General features: G+C 35.6%; 1 protein-coding gene across 1 annotated transcript in view; it reads left to right on the top strand.

Annotated features, from left to right (window-relative positions):
* Pclo (piccolo presynaptic cytomatrix protein) overlaps window positions 1-24934 on the top strand; it is a 226323-nt gene that overhangs the window by 94104 nt on the left and 107285 nt on the right. Inside the window, exon 4 of the mRNA XM_048339920.1 lies at window positions 23129-23857. Coding sequence (XP_048195877.1) covers window positions 23129-23857 — 729 coding nt within the window. The remainder of the gene's footprint in view (window positions 1-23128; window positions 23858-24934) is intronic.

The following is a 24934-nucleotide window of genomic DNA, read 5'->3' as shown; positions in this document are numbered from 1 at the left end:
GAGCTAAGCTAAATGAATTCCAAGATAAGGAAACAGATGATTTTTCATTGTTGTTGTTATTTTAATGTACTATGTGAAATTATTTTTTCCTTTCATTTTTCTTTTATATGGTTTATTCCCTGTTGTTACTATATTTGATTTGGGTACCCTGGGTATTGTATATTTGGTTACCTGAATTAGGAAATGGAAGGGAAACATCAAAATGGTGACACAAAATGGTGACACATGGTAAATAAATGGTGAATGAATGTAACAGCAATGCTCACAAGACAATATGTGGGAAATAGTTGTACAACTTGGGGTGGGGGTTGAAGGGAGGGAACATGTGAGAAAAATGAGGGCAAGGGTAACAAGACTTGCAAGAAATGTACTCACTACCATATATATATATATATATATATATATATATATATATATATATATATATATAACTGTAAACCCCTCTGTACATCACCTTGACAATAAAATTAAATTTTAGAAAAATAAAAAAGAAAGCTAACTGTTCGAGTCCAATTCCAATACCTAAAATTATAGTCCTATGTTTCAAAAGTTGTGTCTCTAAATTTTGTCTCTTGTCTGAGCTTCAGACCAATAGTTTCTAATTATCTAAATCTAATCATTTACCATCTTAAGGACTGCCTTTATTATATTGTCTTCAAAATATTGTTCCTTTTGTTGTTGTTGTTTTTTCTGTTTCAGTAAATGACACAAAACTCCACCCTGAAATGAGTAATATGCAGGAAATAACCTTTATATTTTCTTCTTTCTCATTTTAGCCAAATTTAAAGGTTCTATCAGAAATGCTTTCTATCAAAAATCACTTTTCCTTTCCTAATCTCTTCTACTACTGCCAAAAAAATGACCTTCATTTATTACTTGGTCTTTTGCATGCAGGTCTTTCAATCCTTTGTTATCTTTCTGTTTTCTACATACTAATACTTTTAAAATAAATATCTGAGCAGTTTATTTCTTAGCTAAACCCTCTTTGGTAGTATTTTAAATGCTTTTGACATTAATGAACTCCATTTTATGGAAACAAGTAGTATATCCTCGTTGCAATTATTTTTAACGTGCATGTGAAACAGTACCATTTTTTTTTTCTCTGCTCAAATTCCCTTCCCATGGTTTTACCCCTGCTATCACTGTATCTGATCTTAGTACCCTGGATATTGTCTATACATGTATTACAACTACAGAAGGAAAAGGGAATTCCAAAATCGAGAGATAAAGGATAAAAAGACAAGCCATTCCAAAAGCAATACTTACAAAACCATTCGGTGTAAACAGCTGTACAACTCATAGGAGGGGGAGGGAAAGGGAGAGGAGGAAGGTGGGGTGGGGGAATGAGGGAGGAGGTAACAAGTTGAACAAGAAATGTACTCACTGCCTTATATATGAAACTGTAACCTCTCTGTACTTCACTTTGACAATAAAGAAAAAATAGTGGTTAAAGAAAACAAACAAACAACAACAAAACTCCTCATGTTGTTTGCAAGACCCAGTGTGCCAGGCCTGAATCCTCTACATGTGTCACTTCCATCCACAAGCCCTAATCTTACTGGTTAGCCTTCTTCTCTCTCCATTACTTGTTTCTTTGCTTAGGTATGTTAACCCTAGGGGAAACTTTCCCTTCTGGAAAATGTAAGTTAAGTATTATTTCTCAAAATACAGGGAAATTCCTCTTCCTAGTACTGTATAGAACTTTAATTAATTATAAATCTTGTCATTATTTGTCTGCTGTTTACCTCCCATGTCATATTGTTATCCTCCAAAGGGTGAAAACTACCCATTCACTGTTGCATCTCTTAGCAAACTAGTCATTTAATACTATGGAATGATTAAAAATTGTTTCAAAATAGGTTTCTATACTTTGAAACTTTTATATTTGTATTATGTCCAGTTTAGAGTACAAGATTACTTTTGTAATTTATCTTATTCAGTTAGACAAAATACCTCTCATTCAAAGTTGTAATGTTTAAATGTTTTCCATATTTGAGATTTTTCTCAATTTAATCTAAATTTCCAAAGCTATGTATTATTGCATCAGTTATTTTTTCTTAATTATGTATGTTTTTTTCTTACTTGATTTTTTTTCAAATTTTTATTATCAAACTGATGCACAGAGAGGTTACAGTTTCATACGCTAGGCATTGGATACATTACTTGTACTGTTTGTTACCTTGTCCCTCATACCCCCCCTCCCCCTTTCCCTTTCCTCCCCTGAGGTGTTCAGTTCACTTACACCAAACAGTTTTGCAAGTATTGCTTTTGTAGTTGTTTTACTTGATATTTTTATTGCAACAAAACATTATTTGTTGCTGTTCTTTTTTTTTCCTTTTGCTGTTTGGGGATCAAACCCAAAGCCTTATCATGATATTGAGCTACCTCCTTCGTCTTTTATTTTCATCCTTAACTAGTTTTTGAAATCTTATATTTCCTACTATAGTTAAATATTTTCACCATTTTCCTTATTACACAAAAGAGTTAAAGTTGCTAAGCAATTTAACCCAAATCATCCAACTAGTAAATGACAGAACAACACTTGAACTCAGGGCTGTACTAAAGACTCTGAAACCCATCTCCCTTATTGATCTGTTCCTATTATGAAACAAAACAGTGTCTTGGTTCTTTGTATTCTCATCACAATGAAGGAATCTGTAAATAAGATAGTCGTGTACTTAACAATGAAGGATATTTTGCTTTTTTAAATATTCTGTAGAAATGTTAAGTTGTATAGAGTACATTGGGTTATAAAAGTACAATCTTTTGAAAAGGGAAAAAAGAACTACATGTTTTTATTATGTAGTTAAAATTTTGTCTTAGATGAGAAGATGAAATACAGTGATCTGTGACTGTAAATGTATGTATTAGTGTGTATTCTTGAACTAATATTGAGCACATATCTTGTTTGCCAAAAAATTATTACCTCTAAAAATATTTAATTATTTAAGCATCCTGTCCAAACACATTTGATGTATATCCATTGATTTTCAGACAATTCCTATCCTATTTCAGAAAATGTTTGGTATTATTATTACAACCATTCCTTGCTAGATGTACTTAGTTAAAAACATACAATGATATGAATGTCAGCTCTTGTCTGAATTCACTAAAAGAAAGACAATTGTTTTATAGAAATTGTATAAGGCATTTAGGCTTATCAGTCCATATGATGACTTCAGCATGCTAGGTAGATAGAGTCTCCTATTTAAAATACACTGTAATTGCTTCTTTGGGAAATATTGGCTATTAGCTCATCTTGAGCAATGACTTGAGAAAATCGGTAGAGTAGGGAGAAATGAGTAAGGATGATGAAAGGGGTGATTGATTAAGATGTATTGTACTCATCAACTGACATGTTGAATTGAAACTTCTTTGTATAACGACTTAAAGATAAGAAAAAAATGACTGTTTAATTTGATATTAGTTCTGGAGATGCATCAAGAACAGAAGGAAAGACATTTGTCTTCTTCCCTCTGCAAATACAAGCCACTATGATCATGACCATGGAATGAAACAAGGGGATGGAGCCATACTGTTGTTTGAAGCTATATATGGAATGAAGGCTACACACTGCTTATATACAGTTTTGGTGGTATAAGATTAAGCTAGTCATTTTACCCATTTTATTCACTCAGACAGATTAGAAATCAGAGGTATAATTGTCATTCTATTTATGAAAAAGGAAAGTATGCAGTAACTTTTAGATGAAAGCACCAATGACTCTTCCTTCAAATATGTTTTATGATTTAGGCAAAATAAAAAGCCTGAGTTCCTTCATCTGACAGTGACTATCTCTTGAGCCATTACTAGGTTTGTACATTAAGAAAAAAAGTTTTCCTAAGTGTTCAAGATTGTGGGCGGATATTGCCATAAAATAGTTTAAACTATCTATAAGGATAACAAGCTTGAAATGATAGCTCTATAAAACTGTTTTAATCAGGTGTTTGTGCTGAGAATGTTTCTGTGTGTATGTCATTAAGATCTACTTCCATAAATGAAAACAAATATGATGTGCTGTTTTTTGAGCTTCGCTTGTCTCACTCAATATGATGTCCTCCAATTCCATCCATTTTACTGCAAATCTCTATATATGATTTGGGGTGATACTTTTCTTATCTAGTATACCAGGAGATTAAATTAATTATGCCACTGCTTAATGATGGTTCTCATAAAACTGAATCATATTTAAATATCTCTGAGGAGACAGTATATTTAATTAGTTATAAAATTGACAATGCAAACAGATAGTGTAGATAATAGAGTAATATTATATAAAAAATAAATGGTAGTTTAGAGAATAAAGTCTTTATTCGTATTCCTTGTAGATTTCAATGGGGTAATCTAATGTACAAATGATACTCCATTCTGTTATTTATTTGTTATGTTCTGATTCTTTTAAAAGTATATTTGTATTGTCTTTACGAGTTGCCATTCAACAAAAGCAGTTTATGAATAGAATGCGTCTAGATTAGTGTCACTCCTTTTATCATTCTCCCCATCCCTGTTTGCTTGATTTTGTAGGATATGCATTGAATTTATGACTGTATTCTTTCTCCTTTCCTCTCTTCTGTCATTTAGTTGGTGAATCTAGGTATGATTCACAATTATTGTAGAGTTATTATGTTTATCCACCTATATATTTTGAATGTAGTAGTTACAGCTTTATTTCTGAATTAAATAATCATATAAAAATTGAGAATTATCAAATGGATTTTCTGAATGTATCTATAATCATGTATCTATAATCATGATGTTTAAAGCTAGAAGGAAATAAGATATTTGACTCAAGATTTGTTTCATACTTCTTTCCTGGAAAGGAAACACCTGAGAGTAGAACTCTTTCCTAACAGCAATATTCAGAATACAAAACTGTGTAAAGTCTATATGACATCAGATAGATAACAGTACTATTATCTCTAATTTTTAAACACCTGGTTCCAGTGCAGAATGATTTTTTAAGTAAATGATGTGGACTTACTAAGAGATTATTTTTACTAAGTTAAAAACTCTTGACATTTCCTTCTTTACATTCTTTTTTTTTCCAAATTTTTATTATGAAACTGATGTACAGAGAGGTTACAGTTTGGATACATTTCTTGTACTGTTTGTTACCTTGTCCCTCATACCGCCCTCCCTCCTCCCCCCTTCCCTTTCCTCCCCTGAGGTGTTCAGTTCACTTGCACCAAACAGTTTTGCAAGTATTGCTTTTGTAGTTTTTTGTCTTTTTTTACCCTGTGTCTCTCAATTTTGGTATTCCCTTTCATTTTCCTACTTCTAATACCAGTATGCACGGTTTCCAATATACTCAGATAAGATTACAGAGTTGTTGTTGTTTTTGTCATGGGGCTTGAACTCTGGGCCTGGGTGCTGTTGCTGAGCTCTTCAACTCAAGGCTAGTGATCTACCAATTGAACCACAGAACTTCTTCCAGTTTTCTAGTGTTTAATTGGAGATAAGAGTCTCAAGGATTTTCTTGCCTTGCCTGGCTTTGAACAGTGGTCCTCAAATCTCAGCCTCTTGAGTAGGTAGAATTACAGGCGTGAGCCACTGGTGCCTGGCTTCTTTACATTCTTGAAGAACATTTTTATATTTTTCCTATTTGGTCTATAACACTTTCAGTGCTGAGTAAAATATGTAGTTTGGATTTGTGTTATTTACTGATCTCATGTGGTGACTATTTTACTTGGATATTTACATGCGTTATGAATCTTTATCAGATGTCTCAGGAAGCAATAGAAAGAAAAAGCAGCTTTGCCTGTTCAGCATATGATTTCTTAAGCTAATCCATGTTCACAAGATGATTCCAGTATAGCAACCCTCACCTCAGTTTGGCTCAATTTTAAAACATATGGCCTTACATAATTAGTTTCATGGAAATAACTTCATTCTGGGTGATTGTCACAGTCTAATTCTGTATCAGACTGGGGTCAGGGTTTTCTAAAGATTGACCAAAATGATCAAGCAGTTAGCTTGAAGAGTGTTCAGTCCATTCACTGTTTTGATCCTCTTGATTGTTGTCTGGGACTGAAACAGAACATGCAAGAGCCTGAATGTTCTCATTTTGCCTGCCCACCTCAATGCCATTGAAATTGCCTTTCATGAAGAGAATTTTGGCTCTCTACCCTCTGCTTATATTGAAAACACTTTAGGAAAGACAATTATGTGCAGGGGCATACTGGTGCTGGTCTCTAGACCTCATACTACTAACCTCATACTAAGTCCACATAAGCAGTTTCATTGTATATTATAGGGTGAAATTCCAGGCTTAGGAATTATTGGAAATAAAATGAAACTAATAGCTATAATATTCTTTCAACTTTACAAACAGAAAGCATGTTACTTTTTGTCTCAAACTAGATTTTACAAAGAACTCTTAGAGTATATGTACTTTGAGGCATGGGTAATCCCCAAATCAAAACAAAATTAATGTGATCATTTGGGGGCTGGGAATATGGCCTAGTGGCAAGAGTGCTTGCCTCATATACATGAGGCCCTGGTTCAATTCCCCAGCACCACATATACAGAAAACGGCCAGAAGTGGCGCTATGGCTCAAGTGGCAGAGTGCTAGCCTTGAGCAAAAAGAAGCCAGGGACAGTGCTTAGGCCCTGAGTCCAAGCCCCAGGACTGGACAAAAAATAAATAAATAAATAAATAGATAGATAAATAGAAAATGATAGGGTGAATGTTCCAAAATTAATGTGATCATTTGGAAGAACATCCATTCCAATAAAGTCCAGAGCATAACCACAAAGGAGAAGCAAGCACATTATTTAAATAAAGACATGTTTCCCAGTGATACTGAAACTAAGGGATTGATTTACACCACATTGAGAAAAATAAAGTTAAATATGGCTAAGTGGAGGAAAAAAAACACTTGACAGCATGTTATGAAGAAAAAAAAAATAAAGCAAACAAGCTTAAGATTGTGTAGAACCCTGCCCTAATGCTGAATGAGGACCTTTTGTTTCTTGAGGCTGTTGACAGGAAGGACAAAATATCTGGAGTTAAGCTTGTGCTCTCTGAACCTAGGCCATAACCACAAATGAGGACTTCATTTTTGTTCCTTTCTGAGTGTCAGGAAGGTTGTGCCTGGGATAAAAACCTATAATTTGCACATTCTAGTAGGTAGAGCAAGAATTTTTCAACAGAGCCACATGCACTACATTAATTTTTTTCTTTATTGTCAAAGTGATGTACAGAGGGGTTACAGTTTAATAGGTAAAGCAGTGTGTACGTTTCTTACCCAACTTGTGACTTCCCTCATTTTCCCTCTGCCTTTCCCCCTCCTCATTCTCCTCTTACCCCATAAGCTGTACAGTTGATTTACACCATATAGTTTTGTAAGAATCGCTCTTGCATTGGTTTGTCATTTTATCCTTTGTCTCTTGATTTTTATAATCCATTTCCTTTTCCTAGTTCCAATACACACACACACACACACACACACACACACACACACACACACACACATATTATGTAGGGTACCAAAATCCATTACAGTGACATCAGGGGTAAAACTATGGGAAGGAGCGACAAAAGAAAAAGGGCATAATTTCACATGGTATGTTGAAAATGACAACAACAGTTGTTTCTATAACTTGGACTTCATTTTGCTTAGCATCATCTTATGTGTTCATATGGACATAGCTATTGAGCTATTGTAATCTTGTGCTAGGACTATCCTAGACATGTACTAATTATTCCTAATGAGGGAAACCATAGAGTTTATGTTTCTTTGGGTCTGGCTCATTTCACTTAGTATGATTTTTTTTCCAAGTCCTTCCATTTACTTACGAATGGGGCAATGTCATTGTTTCTGAAATGGACTAAAGAGCTAAAAAGAGACTTCTCTGAAGGAAAAGAGAATGGCCAAGAGACACATGAAGAAGTGCTCAACATCACTGGGCATAAAAAATATGCAAATCAAAACAACACTGAGATTCCACCTCACCCCAGTAAGAATGTCCATTATCAAGAAAACTAATAATAACAGATGTGGCCAAAAGGGAACCCTACTATACTGTTTGTGGGAGTGTAAAGTTGTTCAGCCACTCTGGAAAGCAGTATAGATGGAAGTTCCTCAAAAGGCTAAATATAGAGCTACCCTATGACCCAGCAACCCCATTTTTGGGCATCTACGCAAAAGATTACAAGAAAGTCCACACCATAGCCACTAGCACAACTATGTTCATTGTAGCACAATTTGTCATCACTAAAATATGGAATCAACCCAGATGCCCCTCAGTAGATGAGGTGATCAAGAAAATGTGGTACATATACACAATGGAATTCATGTTCCTTTTGAACTATGTCTTCTCCCCTCCACAGACAATTACACTATATAGTCTATATTTTTACGTAAATTATAAGCATGGATAATTTTCACATTGCTATCAGAAAATTAAAGTCTAGCTTTATAATAGCTTGAGATACTTTTAGTAAGAGGTTAACACTGAATGATTTGAACAGATATGTTTCATCAAATCTTAATGTTTAAAAAAGAGCAGCATACATTAGATATCCCCTGTAAAAAGAAAAATATTCACATTGTAAGAACACCCTTTGAAATGGCCTAATACAATGTCAGTAATAAGATTTATTTCACAAAATGAAGCATTATATATTTGTACTAGAGCCATCATCATGTGTCATGAGAGGAGATGTTGAGATATTACCAAGGCAAAACAACTTAATTTCTCTTATATCTAAATCCCAGGAGATTACCAAATGAAACTAAATACAGCTTAATCTCAAGGTGTCAGATTTTCTGAATCTAATTTATTTTCCTGCTGGCTGCCAAAATATACTTATGTTTTAAAGTTGGCCTACTCTAAGGTGATAACATCTTCAGTGCTTTTGAGAATTCAGAAACTAAAAGAACACATTGCTCAAGTGCATTTGGGCTCTTCTAAAATAAGTGATATGTCCTTTGAAGTACTGTTGCCTATATTTTACTGTTTTGCTCAAGACCTCATCCACATTTGCCAACATGATTATTTGTACATTTCATAAACACTAATTCTGATTTTAGCATACTTTATTTATAAACTTTATGTATATATAAATATAAATATTCATTTGTGCTCATAATTATAGCTAGTTGCACTAAAATATTGTTCTATCTAGACATATATTTTATACCAAGGCCATATTATTTATTACTTTAACAAATCCTAACATAAATGACATAAATGATTTTCCAAATCATAATTCTTAAAAAATGTAATAGAATGTGATTTAAGTATTGTAATAAAGTAAAATGACAGAGGAAATGGCCAGCATGAAATATATTTAATGTGTCAATAAGTCTAGATGAAATATATCCAAGTATATTTTTTATATAACTTTTTTTTTGCCAATCCTGGGGCTTGGACTCAGGGCCTGAGCACTCTCCCTGGCTTCTCTTTTTGCTCAAGGCTAGCACTCTTCCACTTGAGCCACAGTGCCACTTCTGGCTTTTTCTGTATATGTGGTGCTGAGGAATGGAGCCTAGGGTTTCATGCATGCTAAGTAAGCACTCTACCACTAAGCCATATCCCAGTCCCCCAAGTATATTTTTTTAAGAAACATTAGTTTTTCTTACAAGGAAAACAGTGATTTGATTTTATATACATAAAGCAGAGGGCCAGCACCATATTGGCCACTGGTGAATGGTAGGGTCTGGCATCCCATCTTTATGCTGGGGGAAGGTGAACCCCTCCCCCGTGTGTTGGGCCTGTCTGAATCTCTGGAGACGGTGGCCTGCACTTGGCTGACAGGTTATCAAACCTGTCAATCCAGTGCCTGACACCAGGAGTTTCCTGTGACCCTGCCCCCTGATCTGGGCTAATTTTGGCTGGATCACCTTAGGTGCCAGTACCCCATGCCACATGTCTCCATGTTCAAGTCCAGTCTTCTATCTCCTGGCTATTTTCTGGTCACCATGGCATCCTGTTTCAGCTCTCCACTGGAGCCAAATTGCTTTGTTGCTACTGTTATTGTTCTTTCTTCTCTGGCCTTCATGGCACACTTTCCTAACTGTGATAAGTGTATTTGCAAGCTGCAGATCCTTATGACAATTGGCTGCCCACAGACAGCTAGAGCTCCAATAAAGATTCCAAGATTCTGCCTCTTAAAAAAAAAAAAAAGAAACCGTAGTTTTTTTCTTCCAGATGTATAAAAACACATTAAGGGAAGCCGTACATCAGAGAAGGGCCTAATATGCAAAATATACTTAGAACTAAAAAAATTGAATACCCCAAAATAAACCCTCAAAGAAGCAACCCAGTTAATTTGTCCTAATGACTTCTCAGAAGAAAAAATAAAAATGGATAATAGACACATAAAAAAGTTGAACATCTCTGGCCATAAAATAAATGCAAATCAAAACAACATTGAGATTCTACCTCAAGCCAGTTAGAATGGCAATATGAAGAAAACTAGCAATAACAAATACTGGTATGGAAGCAGCCAAAAGAGAACTCTATTATACTGCTGGTAGGTATGTAAACTTGTTTAACTACTCTGGAAAGTAGTATGGAGGTTCTTCAAAAAACTAAACATAGAGCTACCCTATGACCCAGCAATTCCACTCCTGGAAATTTATTCAATAGAGCACAAACAAGGCCCTACTGAAGCTAGAACACAACCGTGTTCATTGCAGTATTATTTACTACAACCAAGATATGGAATCAGCCCAGATGTCCCCCAATGGACAAATAGGTCAAGAAAATGTGGTATATATATGCAATAGAATTCTACTTATCCATCAGAAAGAGTGATATTGTACCATTTGTAAGGAAATGGAAAGACTTGAAAAAAATCATATTAAGCAAAGTAAGCCAGACCCAGAGAAACATGGGTTGCATGGTCTTCTTCATTGTGGTAGCTAGAATGTACCTATAAGTCTACAAGTAAACATGCTGGGTGGTAAAGAAGAGGCTACAAATTAATTAACATAAGAGTAATACACTCTTTGAATAGTACAAATAGTATAATCTGTTAAAAAGACTAAGTCAAAACCCAACAAAATGTACCAGGAAATGGATCCTTACCAATGGGGAGGGTGGAGCTAAGAGGAGGGAGAGGGGTAGAAGAATGGGAGGGGAAATGGGGAGAATGCACATGAGAATTCATTGTATATACCACAGAATTGTGAAATCTAAAAGATGGGATAGGTCGAAAGAGGATGTACATATTGAAGTGATGACACAGATCAAGATGCATTGTACACATAAACTTCTTTGTTAAATGGCCAAAAAAAACACAATACATAACCTAAAATTAAGATAAGTAAAGGAAGGGGTGGCTTGGGAGGTGGGTGAGGGTGTTGAAAAGGTGGACATTGACCAAGATGTACTATATTCATGAACTGTTTTGGTGAATGGCATTTCCTTTATACAACTCCTTAAAAGTACTTTTTTTTTGGCCAGTCCTGGGCTTGGACTCAGGGCCTGAGCACTGTCCCTGGCTTCTTTTTGCTCAACGCTAGCACTCTGCCACTTGAGCCACAGCGCCACTTCTGGCCGTTTTCCATATATGTGGTGCTGGGGAATCGAACCCAGGGCTTCAGTATAAGAAGCAAGCACTTTTGCCACTAGGCCATATTCCAAGCCCCAAAAGTACTTTTTTTTAGTATGAGAAAAAAGACCACATTAAATGGGATTCACCTGATACATACATTGCATAGTGTTTAAATTAGGCTAAGTATGTCTGCAAAGGTTGATATTGATGCAGATATTTTGCTATAAACTTTCCTTTTAATGTTCTTTTTGTCGTACTCCATAAGTTTTTTTTTTTTTTTTTTTTTTTGGCCAGTCGTGGGCCTTGGACTCAGGGCCTGAGCACTGTCCCTGGCTTCTTCCCGCTCAAGGCTAGCACTCTGCCACTTGAGCCACAGCGCCGCTTCTGGCCGTTTTCTGTATATGTGGTGCTGGGGAATCGAACCTAGGGCCTCGTGTATCCGAGGCAGGCACTCTTGCCACTAGGCTATAGCCCCAGCCACTCCATAAGTTTTTGTTTGCTGGTTTGCAATCAGCTTTCTATCTTTGGAACAAATACCTGAGATAACAAACTCATAAAAACAGAAGTATTTTTGTTGTTTGCTGTTTTTTTAGTCTCACATTTTCAGAGACTTCTATTGGTAATCCACTGCCCTGATCCCTTGGTGTGGGGATACTCTGCTGTCCAAGTTTGGAGGATTGGTGGAAGAGACAAACTCTTGCTTGTCAGGACTGTTGCTAAGGTGGCTAGTGCTTGAGTCTCAAGGACCTTTACCATCTTGGGTGGAGCTTGTGCCCCTGCATAATAAAGACTGGCAGTGATTCAGTCTGAAACTCAAATCTGTTGCACCAGTATACACTGGTGCTTGGGGCAGGCAAGAGTTTCTATTTGCAAGCTCTTACTTAAATAAGGGGCCTTCAGTACTGCCTGGTTCTGAGTCTCACCCAACACACTAGGCCCAGCACTGATTTCTTAAAGATAAAGTTATAAGATTGTTTTTCTGGCCTAACACTTTGTTTTACTGTGTTGAGGCTGGTATTGTTTTCTGATAATTCTTGTCAGAAAGACTGTCAGAGTCTCTCAGTTTTCTGTTTTACCTTGAGGTCATTGTACTAAGCAACTATGACATTAATTTCTATTTACATACCCCTACACTGTGAAAACACATGGAATGGTAAATTAATTCCATGAATTATTCAATGTGATATTTAAGTACTATTTCTGAGAAGAGATTCCTGCAATAGTGTCTAGATAAGGAATTGTGTGTGTGTGCACGTGCATAGTGTACAAAGCATTGTTCATTTTTTAGCTACAACTTTATTAATTTTTGTGTTTTGAAAGCTGGAAAGAAGAGAGTTAGTAAAGGTGCTGAGATTCATTCCAGAGGAACCAGTCAATTTGCTTAATACTCCTAAGGAGAGGGAAGAAAAATGACAGCCACAAAGAAATTTGGACTTCAAAATCTAATGTTCTTTAAAAGCAGATTTCTACCATAAAACTTGAATTTAATTCTGGGTTGTTTTTTTTTTTTTACTTTTTTAAAAATTTTTATTGTCAAACTGATGTACAGAGAGGTTACAGTTTCACATGCTAGGCATTGGATACATTTCTTGTACTGTTTGTTATCTCCTCCCTCATTCCCCTCTCCCTCCTCCCTCTTTCCCTTTCCCCCCATGAGTTGTTCAATTGATTTACACCAAACAGTTTTGCAAGTATTGCTTTTGTAGTCATTTGTCTTTTTACCCTGTGTCTCTGGATTTTGGTATTCCCTTTCTGTTTCATAGTTCTAATACCAGTATACAAGGTTTCCAATGAACTCAGATAAGATACAGAGATAGTGCAGATACAACCACAGGAAGGGGATACAAGAGGGTCATCAATAGTAGAAGCTATGGTTTCACATCACATATTGAAGTAATTACAACAGTGATATAACAGTCGTTTCCATAACATGGAGTTCATTTCACTTAGCATCATCTTATATGTTCATAAGGGTATAGCTATTGGGCTCTTGTGATTCTCTGCTGTGACTAGTCTAAACCTGTGCTAATTATTCCCTATGAGGGAGACCATAGAGTCCATGTTTCTTTAGGTCTGACTCACTTCCCTTAGTATCATTTGTGTATTTAGATGTTCAGACTCATCATATAAAGATAGAATAAATTGGTACATATCATAATTAATTTTTAGCTATAGTTTAACTTCTAATCACAATTGAAATAATTGTTTATTTCCAGTTATACAGGTTGATGGAGAAAAAATAATTATTGCAAAGATGAAAGAAACAAAATAAAAAGTTCAGGAAAAGTATAATGAGAATACTTAGTTCACCTGTTAAAAAAGTCATTTTGTGAAATATATTACTTAAACCCATTTCAATGTTTAGTAATGTTGCCTGTTCACATCCTTGAAATTATCATCTTAATGCAAATGTACTAAGCACATTTTTTTGTTCACTCACTTCTTTCATGATTCTGCTCAGTATGCTTTACTGGTTTATTCTTGCTGAAGGGAGCTATCTTCCAAGAATTTGTCCTCTCTTCCTATTTGTACAATGTCTCTGGGAAGTCCCACCTCTAACTTGGGCTTTAGTACACTCTGTATTTAAAGTCTGAATCAACCTCTGTGTTTGAATCTCTGCATACTGCCAGTCTCTAGCTTTGGACACTGAACAGGATATGCGTTTTTAGTTTCCATGCTTCCATTTCTTCTTCTGTATAATGAATGTAATTATAGAAACTCCTCTGGGATTGCTGTGAGACTTCAATAATATAAGGCATACCCAGAGGGTCCTTTAACTCACCATACCAACCCAGTCTCCTTCCTCCAGGACCTGTTACTCTTCTATTTTTAAATTTCCATATTCCTCATAAATTAGGATAGTTTTTATTTTTGCAGTGACCATGATGTCATTCAGTTTCCTATGCTGCTGGCCTACTCATCTATACAATCCTTCAACCTCTACAGAGCAGTGCCATTCCTTCAGGGTAAACTTGTTCTCTTGAAATGGAAATAGCCTCAGGAGTGTGCTACATGCTAAATGTATTAAAAACTGGAATTCTCTTTTATAGTTCTGTTTCTTTAGTCCAGCCCACTATACCTATTCAAAGGCACAGAAAACAATGTTGATTATTTTTAGGGAATTTTTCTTTATCAGCTGCCCTCCATGATGACACATTTAATTATGCTACATTCTGACAAAAAAAAAAACTTCAGTAGACTTGGATGAGCATTTCTGGCCATGATGGTCCAGATACTTCCTTCTTGTAGCAATATGTCTCTTTTTCCAGGGACTGACTACTGGGCACCACATGCTTCTGATTTTGGCCATATCACTCCTGCTGTGGTCCTGACAGCAATACAGGCAGGTGTGGAACTGAAACTCCATGGGTTTATGCAGGACTCTCCTTTAGCTCTGCTTCTCCGTTTCTCCCCTGATTCATTCAGTATCTTCTCTCTTCACTTTTCAGGAAGTACCAATTATATCACTGTCTCCTAGTACTTGTTTAGAAGCTATTCTTTAATTCCACATGTATTTTATATGTGAAAAGGATGTTTACTAAAAAAAAGTTAACAAAGCATCTCATTGGTTCTCTTCTGTTCCTTAAGTGGATGAATGATATCTGGATCTTGTCTCTCTACCATTTAAATTTTTAATGATAAAGTATTATTTGTATATGGAGTACAATCCAGTGTTGTGATGCATATATACTTTGTGGAATTATCAAATCTTTCTTACAAGAATGCCTATTACCCTCGTACCACAAAGTTTTGCATGAATGTAACATGTCACCATTGTCATAAGTAAAGACTTAAATCAGATGGTTGGTTTATGTATTCCATGCAGATGGGAAAAGACCTAGTTTTTATTTAATTGCAGTAAAGTTTCTTTACTACATAACTTAAGATCTCAAATAGTCTGTTAAGAAATACCATTCCCATATGTCATTTACTGCATAAAAATGTAAAATGTAGTAACACATTGAATCAATAGTTGATTCAGCCTGACAATGTCAGGAGTCAGAATTTTGCTGAAGTGATTTAACCCTTCAAAATTTACAAGATCTGAGCAAGTAATTGCTGAAAGACTACTGTAGTGTGAAGTCTGAAAGATAGACAGAAAAAAAGAAGAAACATTTAACATAAGTTCCAGTAAAGACATTCTAGAAGCTCTGAGAATTTTCATGTTCTCATTGTCTCCAGGCTAAAAGCTGATAATGCTGAAGCAAAGTCCAGAGGAAGGTAGAATGGCTCCATTCCTGTCTATGGCACCAAGCCAAACATTGGGCTACCAGCATATGTGATCTTCTAACAGCACCTAGTGACTTTGTTTAGATATTCTGACCATACAAAAGCCATCTTGGATGAGGCTTTGCCTCTTCCTGCAGAGTCCCACGCAAAACGCCTAGGATAACACTTAGAAAAGGCCATTCCAGGAAACAGTACAATCTAGAGCAGTTCATACCTTTCAAAATCAACATTTTGATTCTTCTCTGAAACAAGGGCTTTGCAGAATAGCACTACATTTTACGAGTGCTTAAACCTAACAATACTCAACCACTCTATCCAACTACTTTGCATCACTCTTCATTATCCAGACAATCTGATGCAACTGGCTTTCTCATTCCTTTCAGGTTCTACTTCTGTGACATGTATTTTCAGTACATGGTAATGTTTAAATTGAAAACAAACTGGTATTTATCCTATGAATTCTTTTGCAAATTTCAATCAGCTTCAGTGTGCTTATGATCTATCTCCCAAATACATAGGGGATTATGATCTTAAGAAACAAAATTCTTCCGTGGTAATGTTAGAATTACAATCTTTAAAATAAATAATGGTTTTCAAATGGAATAACTCATTGCTTATAGTACTGAATAAGATTTAAACAGAAGATCTTTGGTTTTCATGTACTTACTCATACTGTCTTTATAAATTTTACAATTTGGAATCCCAAATCCATGGTAGTGGGTAAAATAAGTAGGGCTTTGTGGACAGTGTATAGTTTGTGAGGGCAGAGTCCTCTTATGCGAGTGATGCCCTAGGAGAGGCTTCTCGAGCAGGCTTGTTTCACTTTTCTACCACTTGGGAACACAGCTAGAATGCATTAGGAACCAAAGTGACTCTCCAACAGACACCAGTACCTTAGGTCTTAAACGTCTTTACTCCTAGGATTATGAGAAATATGTTTCTAATAGACTACCAGGTTTATTTGTTTGTTGTGCAGCCAGTCGACTGAAGAATACATGTAATTTGGAAAAGAAGCCTAAATTCACTGTTTGCTTTAACTAGTTGTGTAAACAGTGTCTCTGTAAAACTTTACAAGTATTTTTAATTAATTTAAGCCTATATTTGTTTCATTATATAATGAAAATCCACCAATTGAGAGTGTGAAATTGTGTTCTAAGACTCGTTTAAATCTTTGGCTGTAATATATACATGAGTTTAGTTAGCATATAGCTTGTTTGTTAATGTACATTTATGTACATTAGATAGAAACATAAACTGCAAATATATGTATATATATGTATACACATACAGAGAAAGAGAGAGAGAGTAAACACAGCAACTTCATCTGGGTATGTGATATCCTTGGGGAGGGTTTTACAGAAACATATTTACAACTGAAAGAAGACTTGAGCAGGGTCATGTCTACTAATCAACCTAGATTCAGAATAACTTCAGTGCAAGTTTCTAGCATTCTATTTGGTTCCATTATCAGACCTATATAATTCCACTGAAATTCAATATTAAATGTGACTCTGTGTTATTTCTTAATTCTGTATACATATTGGTGTAGTTTATATAACTATTTCTTACCATATACTGATTGTATGGAGGTTCATTGTGACATATCCATATGTGTGTATATATGTATACATACATATATGTAGTAATTAATCAAACTGTCTCTTTTACTCTCCCTCAACTCCTCTTCCCCATTCTTAAAATAATTTCAACAAGTTGGCCATATTCACCTTCTTTCACTCTCTCCATTCACTTTTATATATTTTTATTTTTTAATCTTTATTGATAAGGTGATGAGCAGAGAGGTTACAGTTGCATAAGTGAGATCATGAGTACATTTGTTTTTAAACACTGTTACCCCATCCCTCATTTTCTCCCCTTTACCGCTCTATACTCCCCTCCTCCCCAAGTTGTAAGGTTCACATCCAACATACTGTTACATGAGTATCAATGTAACATTAATTCATCCTTTGTTCCTGCTGTTTCTGTGATTCTCTTTCCCTTCCACAGATTGAACAATCTTTTATATACAGGACACAAGGTACAGAAAACTAAGGAAAGGAAAGAAATACATACAGGACATAGTAAGAACTTCTTGTTTCTGTGAATTGGGAACTCCCTCTCCCTCAATATTTTCCCTCCATATCTTCCCAGTCCCTCTTGTACCACTCCCACTCAGAACCTATTGTAAATTTCTATCACTCCTTTGTATAATGTATATTAATTGTATAAAGGATTTCATCAAAGTTTGCCCCATATATATATTATACTTTAATCAGATTACACACCTCTTTTTCTCTCTCTTCCTATATCCAAATTACCCTTCAATTTTTCAGCAGCTTTCAGTGACATTGCTATATGATATATTTGTAAATAGATATAAGGTATTCTAATATTACTGATTCTCTCCATAATTCTCTTGATTTTTCCTCCTTCTCCCTGTCCACCTATACAGTCTTGAAGTTTCAGTCATGTTTTCTCTCATATATATATGTGTGTGTGTGTGTGTGTATATATATGTATATACACACACATATATATATATGTGTGTGAATATCTTCTAGGATGATACTCTATATATGAAAAACATACAGCCTTTGACCCTCTAAGTCCGGCTTATTTTCTTTAACATGATGATCTCACTGACACTGAATAAAAAGGTAATTCCTAACCAGATTATTGTAATTAATTCTCTGCTTAAATAACATTCTAAGTGATAAGCAAATCAAAAGATAAATACAATTTAGTTTATTGTTCTCCTTTTTGTTGTTGACTCAAAGGCTATATAGTATGCAGAGAGCTCAGCTCGATTGGTTGTAGCAGAGAGTGGTCCTTTGATGATTTTTCTTTCTTGTAGAATTTTAAGATGGAGCCATAATCTACTTAAATACTTCAAACTCAGTCCAGTTGCTCTTTAATGAAAATTTATTTAAAACACTATTGACAAGATTTCCTAGGTACAAATATTAATGGTCATATGTTTTGGGGACATTTTAACACTAAATGCAATATTTTAACTTGCTGCAGGTCTTATTATCATGCTCCAGAAAAGATCCTTAGTGAAGTAAATAGGCATCCTTGAAGTTCTGAGATTTTGCTTAATAGTATTGTTGCTATAGTTACAGCTGAAATGTTATATAAAGCAAATTGCTTATTGATGGAAAAGTGCTGAGTACACAGCAGCAGCCTCTCTTTTTGGGGTTTTTATTGCCTTCATTTTCTACTCTCCTCTTAAAATTAATGGATTTTTTGAAGTTTTGTTTTGTTTTGACTAAGCTTTGATGGCTTGATGTTAAAGTAAATGAATTTCATTAACATCCGATCATATAGCAGATGACTGGATATGTTTTAATATGGTATGATCAACTTAGAGGTATTCTTGTATACATGATTCATTATCATATTTTTTTCTACATGGAGATGAAAGTTTATATTGTAGTTATCAATGTAAGGGTAATGATTCAAAATGAGATTGGGCTTCTGAGGAGATTTTTGGGTTTAATCTATCTCATACTGATATAAATGAAACATAATCTTCATTATAGCTTATGTCAGAAGGTGATACTAATAGTGGTATCCTCAAAATAAAATACATTCGGCTTGATTTCTTTTAGTCACAATTTTTAAAGTATGATGATTATTTATTTTTATTGTAAAGGTGATTTATAGAGGGGTTACATAAGTCAGATACATTTATTTTAGAACCTCTTACTTCATTGTCTCAGTTATTCCCTCCCAACCACTCACCTCCACATGTTGTATAATTCATCTTCAATGTAGTGTCTAGTGTCCATTGTGTGTGTATGTGTATATATATTTATACATATATATATATCACATTTTCTTGATCCATTGGTCCACTGAGTGGCATGTTTAAGATCTACTCTTGCAAATCATCAGGCCAGAAATGTCTTGGCCTCTCTCACTGTGCATTGCAGCACAGGATCTCACTACTTGTGAACTTATTTCATGCTTCTGGCTTTACTTACCTTTACCAGTGCTTTATTTCCACTACTTCAATGTAATTTCCCTCATGGGACAAACCCTGAAGATACAGTTTCACACACACACACACACACACACACACACACACACACACACATCCATTAAGTATTAACAGATTGTTCACACAATAGATATGTAATTGTGTTAACCTTATTTAACATGATAGAATCAGCAGCTTCTTAGGCTTGGCAGAGTGGTACATTCCTATGATTCCAGAAATTAGGAAGTGTAGAAAACAGAGGGACTGAGAGAGAGAGAGAGAGAGAGAGAGAGAGAGAGAGAGAGAGAGAGAGAGAGAGAGAGAGAGAGAGAGAGAGAGAGAGAAGGGGGGAGAGGTGGGGGAGGAGGAGGGAGAGGGAGGGGGGAGAGGGAGAAGGATAGGAGGGGGGAAGAAGGAAAGGAGGGAGGTGACTTTTCTCATTTGGTTAACAATGAGTAGCACTCATGCATTCAAGGCTGTGGGAATAGCAGCATCATATTAAAGACACTGTAAAACTGGTACCACAGATATTGGCTTTGAGTAAATGTGGATAGGAATTGAGCAGAATGTTATTTTGAAATACTCAGTGAGAACCACAATTTGAATTTTTTTTCCCCAGTCCTGGGGCTTGAACTCAGGGCCAGAGTACGGTACCTGGCTTCCTTTTGCTCAAGGCTAGCTCTCTACCACTTGAGCCACAGCACCACTTACAGCTTTTTCTGTTTGTGTGGTGCTAAGGAATCGAACCTAGGGGCTTCAGGCATGCTAGGCAAGCACTCTACTGCTAAGCCACATTCCCAGCCCCTTGGAAGTTTTTTACTTCCTAACTTTACAGTGTTTCCTTCCGTTCACACTGAAGTCCTTTCTAATGTGGTAGCGAGTATTTCTTTAAACTCAGAGAAAGAACTGTTTTATATCACATGCTAAATTAGTCACATTATAATTTTTATCTTCTTACTGAAATTTTAAAGTATATGATGATAAGGAAGTAAACCCTGTACTTGGTTGTTCAACACATTTTATTTGTAACAAGCACTGTGTACCATTCTTGAGTCACAAGCTGTGACAAGAGATGAAAACTTTACTAACCATAATTTTAGGTGAAGTAACACTTTTCTAATAGAAGACATGTCCCAGTGGAATGAAACCTGGATTCCTGTTGTGATGTTAGCTGATTTTCTTGGGAGACATGCTTTGATGGGGAATGCTAAATCCACACCTGCATGTGGTTTTTAGGATTCATGTAACAAAGCAGCTATTTGTATCTGCTGTCTTTTTTTAAAAATATAACACCAGGCGCTGAATGAAAATATCTTAAGATGTGTCTCAGACAAGCAATGTTTTATTTTTAAAAACCAAAGCACCATATTAAGATCGATTTTCTGTAACCATTATGGAAGTGTCCCCTTTGGGGCCTATTCAACACTGGGCTGGAGCTTTTAGCATTTGACAAGGGATCAAATCAGTTTCTTTCCTGTGACATATGGATAAACTCATTTTAGAAAATAGCCACAACTCATCTCAGAGCTATACACAAGAGTGGAGTTGATATTGGTAATCATATACACAGAAAGCAAATTATCCCACAATACATCCTAATGCTTTATAGGCAGCTTTCTACTGACCTTAAACAAATAATTGACTTCTATCTTTAAACTTTTAGACTAACAAATAAAATTTATAATGGCTTATATACTGCAAAACAATCATACATATTAAGCAACATTCTTAATGCCTCTGAAAAAATTGAGGACCAAAGATCTGAAACTTAGGTATCTCCCAGTAATCAATAACAGTAAATTTTGTCTCTAAATAATTTAAGCCAAGCACTTGAAAAGAATAAGAGTCAATGTGAAAGGCAATTTGAATTTGAAACCTTGTATCTTACAGAATGGCACTTATTAAATAATAATAGTTAGAAATAGTTACATCTACAGACCTTATTTCTTATGCTTGAATAGGTAGAATGAAGGGAAATGTAGAACATTCATTAATCATACACTGCAATTAGTATAGCATCTGATTCCAGTGTGATCATTTGTCATGTTCTTATCAAAGAGTAGTTTTCCGTATTTCGCTTGCAAGCAAACCTATCAATTTAATAGTTTATCAAAAAGACAGATCAACTGTACTCTACTTCTAGGAGTCTGTTCAAGTTGTTTTCCTGTAGTTCCTAAGAAACTGTATATCTAAGTACCACAGAGATACTTGACTTCCTCCATAGAGAACAGATTTAAGAAAGTATCTTAGCCAGAAAATCAGATCAACACTCACAGGAAAAACTTAACGATCCGTGTGAACTTGTATAATTGAATGAGTACATGTGATCAGTATCAGGATTGGATATATTTTTTTAATTCGGAAGCAGATAGGAAATCATGCACAAGTAATTTGAAAAACTGCTTGTATCTGTAAAGGGATACATGGATAGGTAGAACTGTATTTAGCCTATGCCAAGAACATTAGCTAAATCTGAAACCTTTCTATTAATTGAATACTGTATTGAAAATTATTGTGAAATTTAATATTGCTAGAGAAATTATAGTGGAAATACTGATTTTAAAGGCATAAAAATTAAAAAAAATATTTTTTCTCTGAAACCTATGGATTCCTCTCCCAAAATGCATATTTCCCTGGGTCTATCGTTAGTCAGCCTGGCTGCCTGCCTTCCTGACTTCCTTCCATCTTTCTCTCCCTCCCTCCCTCCCTTCCTTCTTTCTTTCCTTCCTTCCATCTTTCTCTCCCTCCCTCCCTTCCTTCCTTCTTTCTTTCCTTCCTTCCTTCTTTCCTTCCTTCCTTCCTTCCTCCCTCCCTCCCTCCCTCCCTTCCTTCCTTCCTTCCTTCCTTCCTTCCTTCCTTCCTTCCTTCCTTCCTTTCTTCTTTCCTCCCTTCTTCCCTCTCCTCCCCCCTAATTCCTTTTTTCCTTCTTCCTTCATTTTTCCCTTTTTTCTTCTTTATTTTCATCAGATCTTTTAAAATTTTTATTGTCATTATTAAGTAGTCCTTCAAAGGGGTTACAATTCCATATGTTGGGTTATGAGAACAATGGCTTTTGATAGTATCATCTCTTCCTTTGTTCTCCCCCATTTTCTCCTCCCATTCATACCCACAAGTTACACAGTTCATTTTTTACTAGTGTACATTGACTACAACGACTTCGTTTTCTCAGCTTTCCTTATTGCATTGCTGTGTTTCCCTTTGCCCCTCAAACAAGTTTTCATTTCCTCTTCATTAGATCTTATAGTCTTTTTACAATCTTTAGAAATATTGACTTGCTGATTTAAAAAGGAATAACACTTCTTCATAGAAAAGAAACCAATTAGGTATTGTTTAAGTTTTCACCGTGGAAGATACTGTGGAATAGATCTAATACAGTAGAGCTAATCAGTTCATTGCTATTTTACTTACAGATTCAAGAATGGCTTTGTTTAAATTGCCAAACCCTGAGAGCAGTTTCTGGGCAGCTTGGAGACATGGGCAAAATGCCACCAGTCCCATCGGGACCCAAGGCTTCCCCTGTGCCTGTCCCTGCAGAACCATCTCAGAAAGCAGTGATACCTGCCCAGTTTAAAGTCAAAAAGAAGGAAATGGAAATAAAAACTGAAGCTGAAAAATTGATTCCAGAAAAAGAAACACCTTCAGTTGAAAAACCTTCTTCTAAAGGAACCACTGGTCAAAAACATGAAGAGAGAAAACTAGAGAAAGACAAATATTTAACCCTTCAAGAAAAGAAGCTACCCTCAGAAGAACAGAAGCCAGTCTTAGAAGAAAAACAGTTAATTTTTGAAGGAAAGAAACCAGCTCCTGAGGAAAAGAAGCCACCTCTGGAAGAAAAGAAACCAACCCCTAGAGACAAAATGGTGCCCCCAGAAGCAAAACCATTGTCCCTAGAAGAGGAAGAGAAGCATGAATTACTTACCACTGAAGCACAGATTGCTGAAGAAAAGCCTTCAAGTAGAGTGGCTCCAGTGACAGTACAAGAAGAAAAGCAACCAGAGACCAAGGCAGACAGTTTACCACCTGGTACACTTCCCAGTTTGCCCAAGGAAGAAGACAAGACGACCAGAAATATGAAAGAGAAGCCACAGGCAATGGGCATTGCAAAATCTGATCAAGTGGAAACTGGGAAAGAAAAAACAGTAAGTTAAATGTTTCTAACTATACAAACATAGTCTTGTGCATATAATGTACTAAATTTTACCTTAATACATGAAGTGCTCAAGGATACTGAGAGAAGTGAAGACCTCTAGCAGGGTGCAGTGGTTTAGGCCTATAATCCTAGCTACTCAATTCATGGTCACCCTGGGAAAAATGTCAGAAAATCTCCATCCCAAATAATAAATGTTAACACCAATTATCACATCTATTTGGGAAGTACAAATATGAGAATCCTAGTCCAAGCTGGCACAAATGTAAACACAATATCCTATTTGAATAAATAACTATAGCAAGAAGAGCTGGGGCAGCAATTACAGTGCTACCCTAGCAAGCACAGGACCCTGAGTTCAAACTTCATTACTTAGGAGAGAGGGACAGAGGGAGAGAAGGAGGGAAAGAGGAAGAAAAGAAAAGAGAAAGAGAAAGAGGAAGGGGGAAAAAAGAAGGGAAAAAGGAGCAGAGGGAGAGAGGAAGAGAAAGAGAAGGAGGGAGGGATGGAAAGAGGAAGGAAGGAAAGGAGAAAGAGAAGAAGGAAGGGAAGGAAGGAAGGAAAGGAGGAAGGGAGAGAGGGAGGGAGAGAGGGAGGGAAGGATGGTTTATATTTTCAGAGACATAAAACATAAATTAGGCCTTTCAATAACAATCAAATTTACATAATGAATAGTTATAAATTTATTTAGGTCTCATTCCTATTAAATATTTTTATCAGAATCACAGTGATTTCAGTTTTCTGTATGTTATTCATTTTAGCAACAATAAACGAGAGTCAGTATTTCTATTTAAGATAAAATAATGTGTCACTGTATAAGTTTCTATTTGCTTAGAAAATTGATTTTGCAAGAGGAAACATTTTTTGTTACTTGAACGTCTTTAAGGTATGATCAACCATGAAATGTTGCCAAAATAAAAGAGGTATAGTTAAAATTAAGAAAAACTATCATTTTATAATCCATCATTTATTTTAATATTCAACATGACTTTAATATATCTGTTAGGAGTTTTGTTCAATGTTTTAAATTGAAATATTACTTACAATCCAAACACAATCTAGAATACCA

Source organism: Perognathus longimembris, chromosome 2 (genome assembly GCF_023159225.1).
Source record: "Perognathus longimembris pacificus isolate PPM17 chromosome 2, ASM2315922v1, whole genome shotgun sequence".
In the NCBI taxonomy this organism is placed as follows: Eukaryota; Metazoa; Chordata; class Mammalia; order Rodentia; family Heteromyidae; genus Perognathus; species Perognathus longimembris.
Note: the sequence above shows the minus strand (reverse complement) of the source record. Positions and strands in the feature narration are given on the sequence as shown.